The 15,094-nt window shown below is 33.8% G+C and overlaps 1 protein-coding gene across 3 annotated transcripts; it reads right to left on the bottom strand.

The window, feature by feature from the left end:
• Positions 1-1,894: 1,894 nt before the first annotated feature.
• On the bottom strand, positions 1,895-12,353 carry LOC133695024 (serine/threonine-protein kinase STY46-like). 3 transcript variants are annotated; one of them, XM_062116762.1, is made up of 16 exons: positions 11,643-12,353; positions 11,398-11,512; positions 10,447-10,556; positions 10,167-10,286; positions 9,433-9,505; positions 8,431-8,541; positions 7,955-8,005; positions 6,451-6,590; positions 6,247-6,354; positions 5,132-5,205; positions 4,244-4,419; positions 3,671-3,766; positions 3,063-3,143; positions 2,876-2,926; positions 2,314-2,454; positions 1,895-2,237 (listed from the first exon to the last, which is right to left on the bottom strand). In XM_062116762.1, the coding sequence occupies exons 1-16, from the start codon at positions 11,825-11,827 to the stop codon at positions 2,208-2,210; spliced, it is 1,662 nt and encodes a 553-aa protein (XP_061972746.1). In that variant the 5' UTR covers positions 11,828-12,353; the 3' UTR covers positions 1,895-2,207. The 3 variants fall into 3 exon arrangements, with proteins under 3 accessions (XP_061972746.1, XP_061972747.1, XP_061972748.1); XM_062116763.1 differs by having other exon boundaries at positions 10,167-10,220; XM_062116764.1 differs by lacking the exon at positions 11,643-12,353 and having other exon boundaries at positions 10,447-10,614.
• Between the last annotated feature and the right edge of the window lie 2,741 nt (positions 12,354-15,094).

Here is a 15,094-nt window from a genome sequence, read left to right as displayed (position 1 = left end):
TTAATCGAGATAAACACATATAATCTTGATCTTAAACAAAAAAAAAAAATACATTTCTGCAACGTGTTATTGTCAGTGAACTGGCTCCCATATACAAGTGTCTTACTGCTGTCCATAGTCTCCGTTGAAATGGCACCTGTATCTACAATATAAAGTAACAGACACATTTAATTAATTAAACAATCAAAACATAAAATATAAATTACAAACAGGGAAACTGACAGATAGAGTGAGACCCTCGGTTAGGGATGGGTTTTCAATGGCCCCTCAAGAGTTTTTCAACATTCCGCGTCACTTATAACATATTTTTTTATTTTTTATTTTTGTTAACGAAGCTATCTATTTTATATATAGTATTTTTTTTTTTATGTATTGTCTCACTCTCATGCACTTTTATATATTTATGTTTCTTTCATATACTGTTTATCTATTTTTCCGGATAAAATGAGTCGTTAAACTATCAAAAATTATTTTTAAAGGATAAAATTGTTTTAAGAATATGATCGGTCATGTTACAAATCCCATCATTGATTTTAAATTCAATAATCTAGATTAAGTAAAAGAAATACAATAATGAGGAGTTAATTAGTTATCATTTTTTTTTATCTAGATTAAGTGAATATTTTTCAAGAAAGACATTGACTGGAATTCTCTTATATTCATTAAATTTAATTAATTTAATTCAAATTGAATGGATAGATAACCTAACTCCTCATTATTTTATTTCTTTTACTTAATCTAGATTATTGAGTTTAAAATCAATGATGGTGTTCGTAACATCACTGATCATATTCTTAAAACAACACGAGAGGATCCAAAAACCCAATATATAATATATTAGATTAATCAATTAACTTTTTTCTTATCCGGAAGATGGAAATTAATGAATCATCATGAATAATAGCATGTACAAAAACATGTTGTGTCCTAATCATATGAAAAGCATCATTTCAAAACACCAAACTAACATCGTGTCACTTGGATTTATATATTCCCTCTTAGTTACCACTAGGCAGATTTCCTGCTTCGGTGTAAATGTTCTATATTGTTTTCCGACAGCCTACTTTAAACCCATGAAAATGGTGAATTTATTCTCAAAATTTGATTAGGAAAATGATAGTCACACACACTTCTAATACAGATTCCTTCTACGCAGCAAATGAGTATGTTTTGATCCTAAAGTTCTACAATCATGCTTAAAAGAAAAAATGTTTCCATCTTGTTATTTTTGCCCATGCAATCTTCAAATAATTAAATAAATACAATTTGATTCTTAAGACTTAAAATATGTATTATAATTACATCATTATTAATTCAAATGGGAGAAAAATAATAGATTAGCATACCAACGAAGGATATACTATATCCGGATTTAAGCAAACAAAATAAATTTATTACTTTTACTCATGCACCTCAGTTCCATGAGAAAAGCCCAAGAGTGGGCTGACGATCATATAGCTCTCACTCGTGTATAACAATGGGCTGGATGGCCCCGGCTTCAAGCAGATCACCTACAAATTGGGAAGAAAAGGGCGATACGTCTACACTCAACAGACAACAAAATGGATCAAGCCTTGCTCCGAATTAGAATCTTTCATGCCATCCTCGTTTCGCACACTAGCCATCTTCAGACAATGCATTGCAGGATATATGCGATTGAATCTTTATAAATAGATACATGATGAAATGTGGAGACTTGAATTATTTTGACATTACTCGTCATTATGCATTTCAAAATGTTTAAGTCTTTCATAAATAGATGCACGACTTGTCGTTGCAGGCAGAGGATTCTCTCTCTCTTCCAGTTACATCTGCCAGAGGCTCCACATGGTTTGTAATCAAGGACGACTAAGAATCCTTCAAAAACAGATGGCTACAGTGTTCGAAATTCATATTTTGGAAAATAAATACAAACCTTTAAAAACAAATAGAGTGTCATCATAATTACAACAAATTTCAAGCGTGACTGATCTTTGTAGGAAAGTATACACGTCTTGATACTAAAAAGCTTTGAAATCTCACAAGTAGAAAAAAAACCTTGCTCTTTGTTTTCTTTAGTGTTGTAACGGACAAGCCTAAAATCCTTTTCCCTAGGTTGTACAATAAAACCTCTATATAACTATGTTTATCTTTTTTAACACAACTATGTTGAAAGAACAGAAGGCAAATCATCAAAACGGGCGTTAGATTGTTGCATACAGAAATTGTCAGTTCCCATTGACCGCTTCCATAATTCCCTGACAGGTCAATCATTGAGTTAGACATGCGTCTTCTGTATCGATCAACGAGGAAAAGAAGTGTTCAGAAATCCACCTGACTTTCTTGCAGAAGTGTTTGAAGTTCAACTGTTATCTCAGAGAAGGATGGCCGCCTGTCAGGAACTGTTTCCCAGCATCTTTGCATCAAGTCTAAAAGTTTTGGATGTGCACTGTGAGGGAGATCAGGACGCAGCCCCTGGAAAATATTTTATGTAAAATCAGTGAAACTATTGACTAAATTAGCTCTAGTCTCATGTCAACCCTAGAATGCTTTCAAAATGCAATCGAGAAAGCACCATCTATGTGGCACAAACACTGATCATGAAAATGTCTCTAGTTTGTAACTAAACTTCAAAATAACATGTCATAAACACTGAGAAGCAGCTTTCATCTTACTACAATTGAATGCAGCGAACCTGTTATCCAATGCAAAAGGATTTTAATGCCACACTCCTTCCCAGAACACCAACACTTGCAGTTGCGGATACAAAGTAAAAATGCACACGACATATAACAAAACAAGGAGGCAAAGAAGACTATTGTGCCTTTCTGAATCCAATTCAAAGCCAAACTAGACTAATATATCACAATATAAACCATTACATAGAAATACAAACCTGTCTCACTCCCAGAGCAGCTTGTAGTGGAGTCATGCTATCATATGGAATCTAGGACAACAACAAAAATGTCACTTCAGGATTACTTCACTAGTGATTTTCTTTCTTTTTCTTTTTCTTTTTTAATATTTGTAACAATGATTATTTTCATAAAAGCTCAAGTGCTGGGTTTGCTTTTAGGAAATACCTTTGCAGTTACTAGCTCCCACAATACAATAGCAAAGCTGAATATATCTGCTTTCTGATCATATGGCTGATGGTTGATGACCTTGAATCAAACAAATTATAATATAAGATAATTGGATGCAAGTTCAAAGAGACTAGAACACATGATGTTGCCCAGAAGTTGAAAGCTCAAAACGAACATGAACTTGGCAAACACAAACAAAATCCAGGTCCATTTCTTTTTAGTCTTAAATGAGGATGAAACTTATGGGTGTATATTTTCTCAATTCATCAAAGTTGAGTACAGCAGAGGAGCAAGAGTACAATAACTGAAAAGCTTAGAAAACAAACATCATCTTTCTTCCTCGAAGGGAAAAGGCTATCTATAATTATAGCTGTAAGATTATCAAGTCTGAATGCTCAACAATTCATCTAAAGAGAGATTATAACACGATCTCTACCAAAGAAAAATGGATTGTGAGAGTTTTTTCTAGAAGGCAGCTGATCAATCAAGGAGTTGATTTGAATCATCACAAAGATCCTTAACTTGGATAACAGAAAGCTAGTACCTCTTTATAGTAAAGAAGCAAGAAACACATAACTACACAGTGGAACTAAAAAAATCCAAACCTCAGGTGCCATCCATCTGTAGGTTCCCGTCTCTGCTGTCATTACTCCCCCTTGATTCTGGAACCGAGCAACCCCAAAATCTGCTACCTTAACAACCTTGAGGCAAAAATGACTATAACTTAATTAAGATTTTTTTTTAATGAATTTGCATAAGACTTTGTCAATCTATTCTGAACAATACAAGTTCAATACAGATATAAAATGGAAGGACAGCCTATCAAATTCATAGTCAACCACATTGATGATTTATAACCCCAACAAGCCACTACTAAGCAAAAGAAAATACAAGAATGTTGGATCTTCATGCTCCATACATTAATTGAGTGACCCATGACATGGATCATTACATAAAAAGTGCTTATAACAGAAGCCACATACAGATTAAAAAAATTGCTAAAAAACTTGAAATCATTGAACGGAGACATAATGATGATAGAAAAGCCAGCTCATCAACCATGCAGCCAAACATCAAGGAAGCATCAGAAAATGTGGAATATTTTTAAATAACTTATCAAGTTTATGAGGTCAGCAAATACAAATGTCACTTCAATCAATCAAAATAAAAACTCTTACATTTTGAGTATCCATGAGCAAATTTGCTGTCTTCAAATCTCTATGGATGATGTTGTTTTGATGCAAATACTCCATTCCTTTGCAAACATCAATCGCAAAATTCAGCAATTGAGGGAGCTTCAGTACATTATGGTTCTTATGCAAGTAATCATAGAGACTTCCTCCATGCATAAACTCTGCAAGCAAGAACACCATATCCTTATAGAGGATTTCAATGAAACAGAAGACAGGCAAGCAAACAAGTACAGAATCAAATACATTTGAAATTAAATAAATTACAAAAAGGAAGCCAGGAACCAATTATACCTACTTGGAATTCATATTAACAAAATAAATATGAAAATGGAAATTTTGTATGCCATATTAAAGCATTAACACAAGTATGAGCATGATTTTCAACTTTGGTAGATTAATGCAAAGAGAGATGGATACAGAAGGCAATGTGTTAGATATTAACTTGATTAAAATGACGGTAAAAATAAATCCTGGCCAAAACAACTTGGGGAAGTTAAAACCCTAGTATAAAATCTAAAATAATTTCACGGGAACACATAATACTACAGCAAGCCACAAAAGCAAATGCTCCATGATCCAATAAATCTTCATGATCATCAGCCACAAATAGTCATAAATTGATTTGCGTTGATACTCACAATAAGCCCCCAGAGATTTCCATTCCAGTTTTTAATTTGAAAAACAAAATGAGGAGAGCGAAATTCTTATCAGTTACTGAAAAGAGAGCCCCACAAAAAAGCACAACATTAAATAGAAGAGCAAAGCCTTAAGTTCTCTTGAGGGAAGTGCAGTCTGATCATTCTGATAAAATAAAACAGTGCGAGAAGAAAGAACGATGAAAAGAAAGATTTTGCTTCCTGTAGAGTTCTGTACCTGTAACTATGCACAAATGTGGAAATTTAGTGCATGCACCAACAAAACGAACAACATTTCTATGTTGGACTTCCCTGTATCAAGAAAAATGGACATATTCAGGTACAAATGTAAAACTACTAAACAATAAAAATGCTTAGAATCATGGCAAAGTGGAGCAACCAGAATATTAACAGCTCAAATGGAATAGTGGAAAGGAAATCCATGCTCAATTAAGTGCCTGGACTTTCAGATTACAGTGCTAAATGACATCATTACTAAACCAAAAAGGGAAGAGATTTCCACTCTGAAGAAAAGAGGAATTCTTTACTTCCATATGGATGTATAAATAAGGGCATGTCTTTGGACACCAAAGAGGATTGAATACCATCCCTCTTTTTCATGGTTTTCTGCAATACTTTTAAAATCATATAAAATGGTAAGAATTAATAAAGAAAACATAACACAGGTTAATCAAATAAAAGTCTACTTCGTGGCTGCTTGAAGGACAGATTAATTCAGGTTAATCAAATGACAGATATTAGACAAAAAAGGTGAGGGTTCAAAATCCCTGAATTGAACCAATGCTTTATAGTATAATTTGTTTTAATTCAAAAATAAATACAGCATTTTGAGAAGGATATGAATAGCCCTTTGTATGAGAAAAAATAATGCCATACTATGAAAATAAAGTTTAAAAGAGACTAATGTAGACAAACACAATCTCAAACCCCTTAACAAAGGATACGGAATTTTTAGGTTCCAAAAGCTAGCTATAGCAGATAGTCAATTCTGGCAAAAATCTTCTCCCAAGGGAAAAAAAAATGCCTTTCATGTTATAGAGTCAAACCAGTTAGTAGAAAGTACAGGTTTTTCCAGGAAATAAATATTTCAAGTGTCAATTAAGTCAAATCATACAGTCAAGCACATCACATAAAACCAAAAGTAATATCATTACCCAGATTCATTACAGTCTCAGATCATACTCTCAGGGATCCTTGCGCATATCAAGGCCAACATGACAGAGATACATGGGGAGTTCATGTGAAGTCAAATGCTTAAACATTTTTGCATGATTAGTTTAGCATGAATCAATTTACAGATGTACGAAGTGAACTTCATTTCAAACTATTCACCTTAGAATTGTCACTTCTTGAGCGAACTCTTCTTCTTGAGTGCCGTTTAATTGCTCAGATCTAAGAATTTTAATGGCAACATCTTCACCAAAGTAAACACCACGATACCTTCAGATTAACAGAAGTTGGCAGATGAGAATGATAATGGAGGACAACCAAAAATGAAGTTGAAGAAAAGTAGCAAATTTGAAAAGCCCAACTCACAGATCTCCACAAGATCCAGATGCAATTCTTTCTCCTATCTTCAATAACCTTCTATCTATTTCCCAATCTCCAGATTTTGCTCGAGCTGCTACTGCTTTACCTACAGATGACTGAGAATGTGAAGAACCAGACCACGACCCCTGTATTTCCAGAGAGAATAGTCAGAACATTTTATTCTTTGTTTAGCTAAAAAAAAAAAAACTGAAAATAGGAGCCCATGCAAGAAGAGGGTCAAGCAAGTTTAAGACTTGGGAGAGTCTAAAGAAGACAACAGTGATAAACATGTCCCGATCAAAGGCTTAAAGTCAAGAACAGGGGCAAGATCTCCTCAATAAGTCAGGCATGGAGTGACAGAAAGGAATTTAATTTTAAAAACTCCATTGACACAAATTTAGGTTTTTTTAATGCCTACAAGCAATGAAAAGAGAAGTACTAAACTAAGCTTCTCTAAACTCAATAAGCATTAACCTTCAATATAGTAAATCAACAGAACTTCTAATTTATGAATTATTAATGACAGCCAGCAACTTCATCCGCCTGTCAGATTGCAGGTTGCAGACTAAGACATTCAGTTCTGTCATAAATTAAAACTACATGCATCAGCAGTGGTAAGAAGTATCAGAAGTCGGCATCCAAGAATTGAGAGGTGCCACATTTTCTTAATAGGACACCGCAAGGCTGAGCTAACAAGGCCCAAAGGTAGATGTTTATAAAGGATTGCCTGCTGGAACAATGCATTGATCATGCATCGCAAAGCTCATCACAACATATGTTTTATCTCTTGAACAAAAATTAAGCGGAGACACACACAACCACACCTGACACTGAAATTGACAGTAGTCACAAGAAAGTGAATATGCTTCAAGCGATCTGAACAGTTCTGTGCAAATACAAGATGAGATATATGCTGAATTAATATGTGGAGGCTTCGTTGATGTATACACCATGGCGTGCAATGGGTACTCAAATTGCTCCAAATTATTTGTAGTTGGGGAATGAAAAAGAAAATTACAAACAAAAGACAAACTCTAACCCAAAATATCCAGTCTTCTTCCAGAAGATACAGCAGAGAACTATAAATTAAGCAGCGCGAATTGGAACTACCCCAGCTAGATGAGAAAAAATTTCTAAAATCCTGTTCACAGCCTATAACCCTTTGCAACTCTCATATGCATTTCATTTTTACATGTCCTCCATTACCAGAGAGACAGCTAAATTCTCTTCCATGATATGCATGGATTTCTTCTGCTAGGTATGACAGGTAAATTCTAAAGCAGCAAAAAAGGTGAAAATAGAATACACAATTCTCAGGATCCCGCCTCCTTTTTTTTCTACTCTTTAAAAAGGTATAGTAAATCTAAAAAAAAATGATGTAATGAATATAAAAAGACATATTCTCTGATTCTTTCATTATTGACCAATACTTCTGCTGGACATCAGCGTGATTAAAGCAAACCAGTGACCCAAAAAACAAACAATAGGATTATACTGAGATACAAATTACCTCGCTTCTAGCAATTGCTTCTTCCATAGCCTTATACAAACCATCTGTATCCTGGCCACAACATTGCAAAGTCAGCAACATTTGGACTCAGCACAGAACCCTGTCATAAAGAGATATAATCGCAATGCTCCTTAATATAATATGAGGCCACTGTCCGGGGATAAGCACAGTTTGTTTTGTTTAAGAAAAAAATTTGCAAATTTTCTGAACAAAAAGGGAAACATAGTAGTTATAAAGAAAATTCAAGCTTATTAATCATTTCATTTGAAATTCAGGTAACAAGTACAGAACTCATCAGTGTGATTATTATGATGCAAGGCATGAGAGATTAATTTAAAGATGAGCAACAGGAGTAAACGAATAACTCCCATATCATTAAGATCCTTCAATAGTATTAATGAGTTATACTAAATCTCTAAGTACAAAAAATATATATATTGGGAATATGAACACAAATCATAGTGAGTATCAAGTACCTCAATAGGCCACCCATCCACCACAAATACATCCAGAGAGTAGCTATCAGTAGTTGAAAACACATGAGCTTCGCGGATGTTAAGCCCTATATCTGAAAGCAAAGCAGAAAGCTAAAAGAAAACATGCATCAGAAGAAATTCACATTACTCATTTCAAACCACCAAATTTAACCAAGCCTTATTGTTTTATTGGTTCAACTGATTTTAGCATGGGTTTTACGTTGCACATATCTGCACATCATAAGCTTACAAAATTTATAAATTCCATTCTATGAACATGCTTTAGATTGGAAAATAAGACCTTAAGATGCATTACCAAAGCTCAACAAAATCTCGGAAGAGGTGTTTTGAAAACATCATAACTTAAGGGTCTACAGGTAAATCTAAGGAGTTATGGTCATGCTTTCCTTCCCAGTGAAGGATAATGGCAAATACCAACGGGCTGCAGATTTTTCTTGGCAAACTGCATCTAATAACAAGTACCAACAGGCTGCACAAGTGGAAGTCCTATCCATAGCATACACAGTGAATCCAACAGCTGATGAATATAAAGTAAAGGGACCCATAACATTTTCAAAAGCTGCAATGGAAAATAAAACCATGGCAATGAAATGCTCTTTTCATTAAATTTGAACAACCCATGTCCAATTATGGCTAGTTTTTTAATACAGAAGAGGAAAAACAATGCAACAAACTTCAAGTCTGGTTTTACTCTTATGGAGAAATAAATACCAAAGGTAGCAAACTTCAAGCTTGGTTTCTTTTCTTTTCCCCCTTATGATGAGGTAATCTTACACCACTCAAACACATTACAATGAATGCAAACAATTTAATAGGATTAAATTTGAACTCAACTTTTAAGCATGTGAATGCCAAAAAATTGTGTGGTTCACGTTAATGAAGGATTATGACCATGGAAACGGACTTGGTACAACTCAAAAGATTAATAACACATTCTACAAAAAAAGAAAAAGAAAAAAGCATGAGTCTTCCCAAACAAACCTGACTAAGAAGCTTGGGCTTGTCTACAGTAGAAAATATTACTTCATGAATTGGGACATGTGAAACTTCTTGCCTGCATTAAGTTTCCAAGCAACCAACTTAATTCCAATATAGAAAAGCAATATAAAGAATATATTCGTGATCTAACACACTTCATCTTTTTTATATGTATATAGGTATAATTCAAGCTAATCTCAATTTCATAAATATAGCAAACAGATCCATGACTGTACAACAAACATTTACAAATAGAACAGAGACATCTTATTTTAGCTAATTTTAAAAAATGCATCCAAATAAAAAAGAGAGAATTAAGTTTATCATTATTAAAAGTATAAAACTTATACTCCTTTTTAAAAACCTTGGATAAAGGATAAGATCAAAAAGAAAATAACAACTATTTGAATTTGACATGCAATGTGGAATAACATAGAGCATTGCTGCCACTTCCATTTAGGCTTGTCATTTAAATTACATCGCTTGATAATGAGGGAAACATTCTAATTCCAACCCCAAAGAAGAACATAGAAACCAAAACAGATACAAATATTGGCAATTACACTAAACATACAGGGTGAACCCCCTGCACTAAAAGCAAACTCTTGAAATTCCCCAGTTACAAAAAATTTCCCATTCATAACTAAGTTAAAAAATAATAATGTTTCACTCTTCATGATAAAAAAAAAAAAGGAAAAAAATAGTCACAAAGAAACAATTCTTCATTGAGGAAGTACCTTCTGGATGCATCCTCTGGATGATACTTCTCCTCCATGTCCTTGGAGCTCTTTCTAACATCCAAATTCAGATCCTCGAGCTTAGAGCAAGGTTCAAATTCAATCGTACAATCGCTGATTCTACTTACCGAAATGGCATAAATAACAAAAAAAAAAAACATTGACAAACCAACAATAAAGGACAATCATTACATTTACATGCTCACTAAATGAACAAAAATAAAGTTAAAAGCTCATCATTGCTATGCACATATAAATAAGATCTATATGGATTCAATACCTCTTTTGTAATGGCACAGCTCCATCATCTATATCACACGCTGGCCTTGGGAAAGGAGTCATACTAATAAACTGTTGGTCACCATTGTCCTCTGTTTTAGTGCAAAGGTTCTTCCCAGAAGCAAAAGGAGAAAATAAGCAGACAGAGCATAGAATGTAAGATGCGTTACTGAAACAAGATAGCAGGACAAAATCATAAGTGTACCGTCATTTTAAATATATCATAAGTTTCTTTAGTAGTTCAGAATGAATTTTAGGATTTGGTACTAGAAGGATGACCTTTAATATTTGCTACAAGATAAAGCATTCCAGCAAATAAATTCTAAAACTAAAAGTCAAACAGCCTGATTAACCTGTAGAGCACTGTGCGCAAGTGATCTATAGTCCAAACACTCATGTGTTTTGTTAACCCTAAACCCCAAAGAACCCAAATGATAGCTAACAAAAAAAAAGTCCCAGGATGCTGATGTATTAGTGTAAACTAGACAAGAGGCTTTGAGGCGTGAAATAAATTTTATACGATATCAAAGGAAAAATATAACATCAGAGTGCTGTCTGTGGAATATAAAAATTCCATACTAGAAATATAGAGTTAAATTCATCGTTTTGAAACTATACGCATTAACAATATCGACCATAGAAACTAGAACCCGAAGTATCCCACAAAGGACGGTTGATCTCAATCCCTGTAAACCTAAGAAACTCAGTTAATCACTCTAGCACTCAATTTACCATATGACTGGTACAATGTCATTAATATTTTCAGCAATGTCAGTTATCATAGGCTACCTTACCAATGTTTCATATCACGCTTCATTTTCAGATAATTCTCCTTCAGCAAAGTTCCGTAGAAATTGTAAAGCTTAGCTAACAAAGTGATTCAACAAATAAAAAGCATCAACAGCCAAAGCTAGTGGTACTAACCAAAAGAAGATGAAGAACAGGGCAGTACCTCTAAGAAACGGATATGGTAAACAGGACGTCTCGCTGGATCCTTCGCCATCGCGAGAAGTTTTCGATGTAGCAAAACATCTTCTATTCTATCCATGTTAACATCCAGTCCATAACTGAAAATAACAATACCAAACAAGCAAAAATTAAGTCGTAGAAATAAATTAAAGATTCACACTCTATCGCAAATTAAAATAAAAATACAGAAGATCAAATATGATGTGAATAAAATTAAAAAAAAAAAACCTGGCAGGCAAGCGATTGAAGTGAGAGTCGAGGAGTTCGCGAAACAACTCAGGATTTGAAACAGCTTCTTCGTGACCACTCTCTATGAAGCGATTATACACGTCGCTCCGCACATCGTAGTTGCTAACACTGCCAAAGCTTCTCGGCGGTGAAGAGCTCTCTCCAACTCCTTCCGTTAAATCCATTCGATTTTCTTCCTTTTGCTTGTCTTTTTTTTTTTCCTGTTTTTGCACTATAAGCAAGCCTCCTCTGCTCCTACTGGTTCCATGGAGAGGGGAGATTTTTTGAGGAGAGAGGATAGGATCTTTGACGGATGGTAGAATCTGAAAGGACACACGAAACAGGGTTAGGTTTGGGGTTTTGAAGGTAAACCAAGGGCAATTTCGTCCTACGAGAAAGAAGCCGTAGCAGAAAACGGAGACTCAAATTCAACGCCTAGAAGAACTGAGCACTGAGCAGAGAGAGAGAGCGAGAGACGGAAAGAATTTCGGGTCAGGTTTTTTTCTTTATTCATTTCTTCTCAGTGGTGGTACCATTTACTTTTCTATATATAAACTTCAAGGGAAGTGGATAAAGTTATGGAATTACTAGCATGCTCTTGACGATTTGCAGAATTTACGGGTTCTTGGCGCTGGTCCTTGTATTCGAGCAAATCGCAAAAATGCCATTGTCGTACCAAAAGGGGAGCGGGGGTGGGGGCAGGGCTGGGCAGCAACAGGTGGTTGGATCACGCCATACGCGTTTTAAACAGGAGAGGTTATGGACCTATGGTAAAGTGACAGGTGGGTTAAATTAAATTCCTAAAATTGACTAAGCGAAGAAGAATGGATGATTTTTCTTGCAATTTCGGAGGCAGAATTGTGGTGAGATTGGAATTGTCAAGACACAAAAGAAAGGGATGGAATTGGAATCATACGAGCGCTCCTGGATTTTGTGTAGGAAGACATTTGATCAACTATCTAGATATTTAAATATTGCTTACATCTAATCCCAGTTGATTTTTTTTTATTTTTTTTTATCCTAAACTTATATTAAAATGCATTTTGAGAAACAGTACATGTCACGTCCATGATGCAATTTGCATTCATTTTGATAACGTGCCTTGTTTCTTTGTCACCGAATTGTCTCCCCTCCTACCCTCAACAATTTACAATTCAAATGATGCAATTCCGGCCATGGAATCCAAGCTTTTTCAAAAAGGAATATACCGCCCAAAAAAATAGTAGAAAAACAATGCATGCGGTCGTCCATCTCTAAAGTCTTCCCGGTTAAAGCCGTCTTGGGGAATAATTCGAGCATCTCTTTCGGTAATAATTGCATGTTTAGTATTTTAGTGGGAAATGTTTTTTAAAAGTATGTTTTACTTGAAATTATATTATTTTTTTATATTTTTTATTCTTAATATTAATACATCAAAATCATCAAGAAATACTAAAAAAAATCAATTTGAAATTTTTATAAATAAAATATATTTTTAAAACACAATAAAAAAAACAAAAATTATAACACTTTCACACGATAGCTTTACTAGCTTGGAACTGTTCTGGACAACAAAAACAATTCCTCCCTGGTCCTTAATCTTATTCCCTAATCTTTTTATTATGACGATTCCCCTTTTCGTTTGGAACAATCCCATAGTTGGTGAGCATCTCTATCCTTTATATATTACCTTATTATTTGGTTTTTTTTTTTGGAGTGAGTTGTTTAACCAACGATACAGAGAACACTTATTATCGAGCATGATTAATTGAGGGAATTAACTTACTGGGTGTTTGGATACCGATAAAATTATTTTTTAAAATATTTTTTATTTAAAAATATATTTAAATGATATATTTTTTTATTTTTTAAAATTTATTTTTAATATTAACATATCAAAACGGTTCAAAAATACTAAAAATTTAATTTATAACAAAAAAGAACTAAAAATGTGGTTGGACCGCGCTTCCGATACCCGTTTACAATGTTGTGTTTCTTTAAAAAAACAAAAAGCATTCTTATTTTTTTATCAGGTATGATTATGAGAATTAAAATTATAATAGATCTTATAATCCCAAAATGGATACCTTTTGAGTCTTTAATCAACCAACACAAGAGAATTAAGACTATGACAGTAATCCTGAAAACAATGAGGATCCAATTTACCAGTAAAAATCAAGATCAAGGCAGTATTTTACGTTTTATGACTGTAGATAAGCCTAAAAAAACGATTAAAATGACTGTGTTTTTATCTATTCGACAAATTAACTCTTAAAAAAAAAAAATCAAATGTTTGTAAGTTCTTGAGAATGTTTAAGGGATAAAAGTAAATTTAAAAAGAAAAAAAATATTCAGAAATACTGAAATTCTTAAAGATGTCAGGTAATGGAGCTTAAATCTACACTAAGACATGATTAAGATTTTATTCTCATGAATGGATTTCTTTCCTTTGTAAGATACAAGTGGGCCATTTTCTGCTGCTCATGTCTTCTTCAATAAATTCTCCTTCGCTCAAAGGAGGATATCATAGTGATGTGACACGATCTAACTGATCACCACTGGAGCCTCGCCGGATACTTGGAACACGGTGGATTTTATTTTATTTTTTTCGAAAGGAAAGAGGGGAGGCAATATAAGCCACAAAGTTTTCGAGCTTTTTGGTGGGAACCAAGATTAGACGTCTTCGATGCCAAACTTCATAGTTGAAACGTGAGACATGCGAGCCGAGGCTTCGTCACTATGGATAGCCAGATGTTTTGAGGTTAATTTGGTGCCACGTTTTTGTCATTTTGGAGTGTGTGTGATGCAAAGAAAATAGGAATTGATTGGAAGAACATTGAGCTTGAAATATAACTAACAACGATAAAATTATGTAATTAAAACAACTATAACTTCAATTAATCTCCAGAACTCTTCAAATTTTGAAGATGTTTGAAAGTGTGGTGGTGTTCCACCATAATTATTAAACTCAGACTAGTCTAATAGGGTGACCTAGTGACTTGACCAGTTTTGATAAGGTAAAAAACCGGGATGAGCAAAAACTCGATTATCCCGTGACCTAGGCAACCCAACAAAATCCATTTGAGACCTTTTTTTTTTTAAAATGTGTTTTTTCTTCTAATTAGAGATCCTTTTTTATATATTTTTTAGTTGGTTATTAATCATTTTCAAAGTTTACCATATAAATACTAAAAGTATGTTTTATTTTTTCAATGTGGAATTTAAAACTCTTTAGTATATATACTCGAGTCTATGTTCACAAGGAAAAAATTATGTTTGTTTGATGCGGGATAAAAAAACTGTTTTAGTTTAAATACTTCAACTTAAAAGGATAATATACTAACATAGTTTTTTTTTAATGTGGGATAAAAAAACATTTTGAAATAATTTTTTAAACTTCATTATCTATAACATGTATAGTCTATATTCCCATGGATTATTTTTTTTATATGAAATATTAAAATTTAAAATAT

The sequence above is a fragment of the Populus nigra genome, chromosome 5, assembly GCF_951802175.1.
Source record: "Populus nigra chromosome 5, ddPopNigr1.1, whole genome shotgun sequence".
NCBI classification, from domain to species: Eukaryota; Viridiplantae; Streptophyta; class Magnoliopsida; order Malpighiales; family Salicaceae; genus Populus; species Populus nigra.
Note: the sequence above shows the minus strand (reverse complement) of the source record. Positions and strands in the feature narration are given on the sequence as shown.